The 4,021-nt window shown below is 53.0% G+C and overlaps 1 protein-coding gene across 1 annotated transcript in view; it reads right to left on the bottom strand.

Moving 5' to 3' along the window:
• Window positions 1-3,053, bottom strand: part of CYHR1 (cysteine/histidine-rich 1) — a 28,627-nt gene extending 25,574 nt beyond the window's left edge. The window contains exon 1 of the mRNA XM_015422822.1: window positions 3,008-3,053. Coding sequence (XP_015278308.1) covers window positions 3,008-3,053 — 46 coding nt within the window. The remainder of the gene's footprint in view (window positions 1-3,007) is intronic.
• Window positions 3,054-4,021: the final 968 nt, after the last annotated feature.

The following is a 4,021-nucleotide window of genomic DNA, read 5'->3' as shown; positions in this document are numbered from 1 at the left end:
TCCTGCAGGAGCAATCCAGGCCTTCATCTGTTAGCAGCTGGCTGCCAAAGTGGGCCAGGATTCCTAGGCAGTCTTCAGCCCTGATACACAGGCTGGATATCATGGGGGGGGGGGGGTGTGGCTAATTGCCCCGACACAGTTTGAACCACGATCAGACGCGCCGGCGGCACAGCACGGGTCCTTCCCTCGGCTCCGGCGGGTAAACGAGGGACCGGAGGAGAATGCGGCGTGCCGGCGCGATCACACCACGGGCGTCTGGAGGCAGTCCGTGGCAAACGTTTACTAGTACCTTGGAGGTAGTGGTTTTTTAAGGCGCATTGTCCACGGTAAGCCACAGGTGCGCTCCACTTCCCAGATGTTGAGGTGTGATCGCACCCGGATAATCCGCCCACCATGCATGCCTCTCCCGCGGCAAGGGGGCTGAGTAAAAAAGCAAAGGAAGCCTCCGGTGAGCTCTGCCAGGCAGCTGCTGCTCCCTCTTATCTTATCGCTCCCTGCACGGAGACAAGGCGGCCTGGTGTTCCCTCTAAGCTGAGTTAGTGTGAGCCAGCGCACAGTTTTTTAGCCTCCGGCTCACGCTTTTTTTGTCTTAGCTCAGGAAGGATGGGGCTCCAGAGCAGACTAATTTATGCAGCAGTCCAATCACTCGCTCACAGCTTTAATGCCAGGAGCTCACAAAGTAGAATTTTTGCTCACAAGACTCCACAGCTTAGAGGGAGCATTGCCTGGGAGGATCACCCAGGATTGCCAGGATGGGGGTGGGGGGTGGGGAGGCCAGATGCAGGTTGGGAAACTCCTGGGGATTTGGGGGTGGAGCCTAGGGAGGGCAGTAACCTCAGTGGGGTACCACGCCATAGAGTCCACCCTCCAAAGCATACATTTTCTCAGGTATTCCATTCAGATTCATCAATAGAAGGAAGAGGTCGCACCCAGCCTGGATTGTGCATTCTACCTTTTTCATGATTTTTGCAACTGCTTTGCATGTACATGGCACTTTCTGCATTCTCTCTCCCCTCCTCTTAAAAAGGTAAAGGTAAAGGTTCCCTTGCTCGAAAGCCAGTCGAATCCGACTCTAGGGTTGCGGTGCTCATCTCTGTTTCAAAGCCGAAGAGCCAGCACTGTCCGAAGACATTTCCGTGGTCATGTGGCCAGCATGACTAAACACAAAGGCGCACGGAACGCTGTTACCTTCCCACCGAAGTGGTCCCTATTTATCTACTTGCAATTTCTTGCTATCGAACTGCTAGGTTGGCAGGAGCTGGAACTAGTAACCACCTCTATATCTCTGGTCACTTTCTTCATACCCTCCATGCATCTGAAGAAGAGAGCTGTGCTTCTTGAAAGCTTGTGCTATATTTGTTTGTCTTAAAGGTGCTGTTGGAGTTTTTACTATTTTGCAGCAACAGACTAACACGGCTCACTCCTATGGATCTATTTTCTCCAGGGGAATTGATCTTAATAGTCTGGCAATGAGCTGTAATTCCAGGGGATCCCCAGGTCCCACCTGGAGGTTGGCATCCCTAGGATCAGGGGTCATTTCCCGCAGGAGCGGAGCTCCGGCAGTAAAGAGCCCAAGGGGCAGGCACATGCAACAGGCCCCGCCCCCTGCTCCCAGCAGCCCTCAGTCAGAGCAAGAAGCAGCCAGCTAAGCTGCAGAGCCCGGCCCCCCGGTCCAGAACAGTCCAGAGGCACCTTTAAGACCAAGTTTTATTCAGGTACAAGCTCTCCCTCCTCTGCCAGGACAGTTCTGCATACACACATCCCATAGCTAGCAATCCAAAACAGTCCAGGGGAGCCTGAGCGGTGGGTGTTGCCTTCTGACACACTTCCGGTGATGTCAGGGGTGTGTGGCATATGCAAATAAGTTATGCTAATGAGCTCCTGCACCTATTTTTCTATGAAATGTCCCCTGCCTAGGATCACCTGATCTTGGCAGCTCCTGCTTCTTAAGACAATGGACTTGACCTAGAAAAGAGCAAGAGTCCAGTGGCACCTGAAAGACTACCAAAATGTGTGGCAGGGGATGAGTTCTCGTGAGTCACAGCTCACTTCTTTAGATACAGCTAGAGCCGGGAGTCCATCTGTCGTATATATTGGAAAGTGAAGTGATTTCAGATGGCGAATGACAATAGCAGGCATGCTTGGATTAGATGTGATATACAGAGGGGGAGCAGGCGTGGAGAACTCAGCACTGGTAATGAGACAGGAAACCGAGGTCTTGTTTCCATCCAGGTAGATGCATTGCCTTGAGCAGGGTTATTTTTGGGCAGGAACGCACAGGAACGGAGTTCCGGCTGGCTCCCAAGTTGGCCACGCCCAGCAGGAACTCATTAGCATAATAGGCCACACCCAACAGCAGGAACTCATTAGGATTGGCTACATTAGGGGTGTGTGGCCTAGCATGCAAAGGAGTTCCTGCTACAAAAAAAGGCCCTGGGTTTTGACAGCAAAGTAAACAGACTAAGAAGCAACAGGTGGGTGGATGACCACACTTCTGGTAACATGGGGGTGCGGCCTAGTGTGCTAATGAGCTGTGCTGTCAGGGGTGTGGCCTAGTATGCTAATGAGTTCCTGCTGGGCTTTTTCTACAAAAAGAGCACTGGGCATTATCAGTTGAAATTCAGCACTTTCTTTTTCTCAGCACCCTTTGACATTCCTTTGTATGAGAACTCCTACTCTTCGGTCAGCAGCTGAATGTCCTGGAAGGTTAAAATGTTCCCCCACTGGGCTTGACCTGTAAATGTGTGCCATGAGAATACAGCTTTAGCTGTTGGATACACAGGTGCCTTCTCCAGCTAAGAGGTGGACATCATAAATCCTTCTTTCTGAAGGGCTAGTGCCCTCTTTTTTTAATTTACATGTGACTTCTATACCGCTCATGACTCCTACTGGGTCTCAGAGCGGTTTACAAGTGGCCTACATTATTGTAGTCAGATCCTACCTAGGGCGACAATTGTGCAGGGAGGGGTTGCCTAGCAGCACCCGGACGACAGGCTTCTCTCCGTACTCGGTGGCTCCGGCGTAGTCTTGGCATACTGGCGAGCGGCGACCATCAGCGGGCTGCAGATGGACCCTCCGTTGATGCGCACTGCTCCTGGACTGCGGCGTTCCCTTCTACTCGTCCCTTCGGGCTCCAGCCGCGCCGCATCGCTCCGCAGTTGCGTCATCCGGTTCCGCCTCGATCCGATGTCGTCGTCGCTCTCACGGTCCGCCAGCTGCCGCCATTGTTCTTCCTCGCCGCCACTGCTTCTCTTACTGCCATCGTCACCATCAACCCTCCTGGCACGGAACCAGGAGGAGGGTGCCCCCCGCCTCTAAGGCAGGTACCCATTTCTCTACTTGCAATTACTTTCGAGCCGCTGGGTTGGCGGGAGCTGGGACTGGGGCCGGTAGCTCACTCCAGCCGCGGTGGGGATTCGAACAGCCATTATGGCTGTTCGCTATAGATGTTACTGCAGGTGTTGTTACTCCCTGCGCCACCGCTCCCTCCCTCTTCAAAAGGTTGCCCATTTCCCCTCCTGCTTGGGACTCCCGGCCTTAAAATGCCTGTGCGGCACTCTTCCTTCCCTTTGGCGTAACAGATTCATGTTGCCGTGGTGCGGTTGCTGGCCTCGCTCCCTTATATTTTACCCTTGCCTCTGTCATTTTTGTTCTTCCCTTCCTCCAAGGTGCCCTCCCAACAACCCTGTGGGGGAAGCCAGGCTGAGAGATGGTGACTTGCCGTAACTCATCAAGCGTGTTTCATGGATTTGAATCCGGGTCTCACACCACACCACACCGGTTCATTTCTTGCCTTTCCTTTCCCCATTTTCCCTCCAACGGCTGACATTTAGACTGACAGCTCTTCAACCGTTATGTTATTCGGCAAAGCATCATGTCCCTCAGTGGCAACCTGCAAATGTTATAGTCTAATACTCAAGGACTGCCCAATCTGCAGATATCTAAATCTGCAGATCGGGGCCACGCTGACTGTAAACAGGTAGTTCTGCAGACTTGGGGGACCCTCCCAGGTTTGCAGGAA

Source organism: Gekko japonicus, unplaced genomic scaffold (genome assembly GCF_001447785.1).
Source record: "Gekko japonicus isolate JY-2015 unplaced genomic scaffold, Gekko_japonicus_V1.1 scaffold4406, whole genome shotgun sequence".
NCBI lineage: Eukaryota > Metazoa > Chordata > Lepidosauria > Squamata > Gekkonidae > Gekko > Gekko japonicus.
Note: the sequence above shows the minus strand (reverse complement) of the source record. Positions and strands in the feature narration are given on the sequence as shown.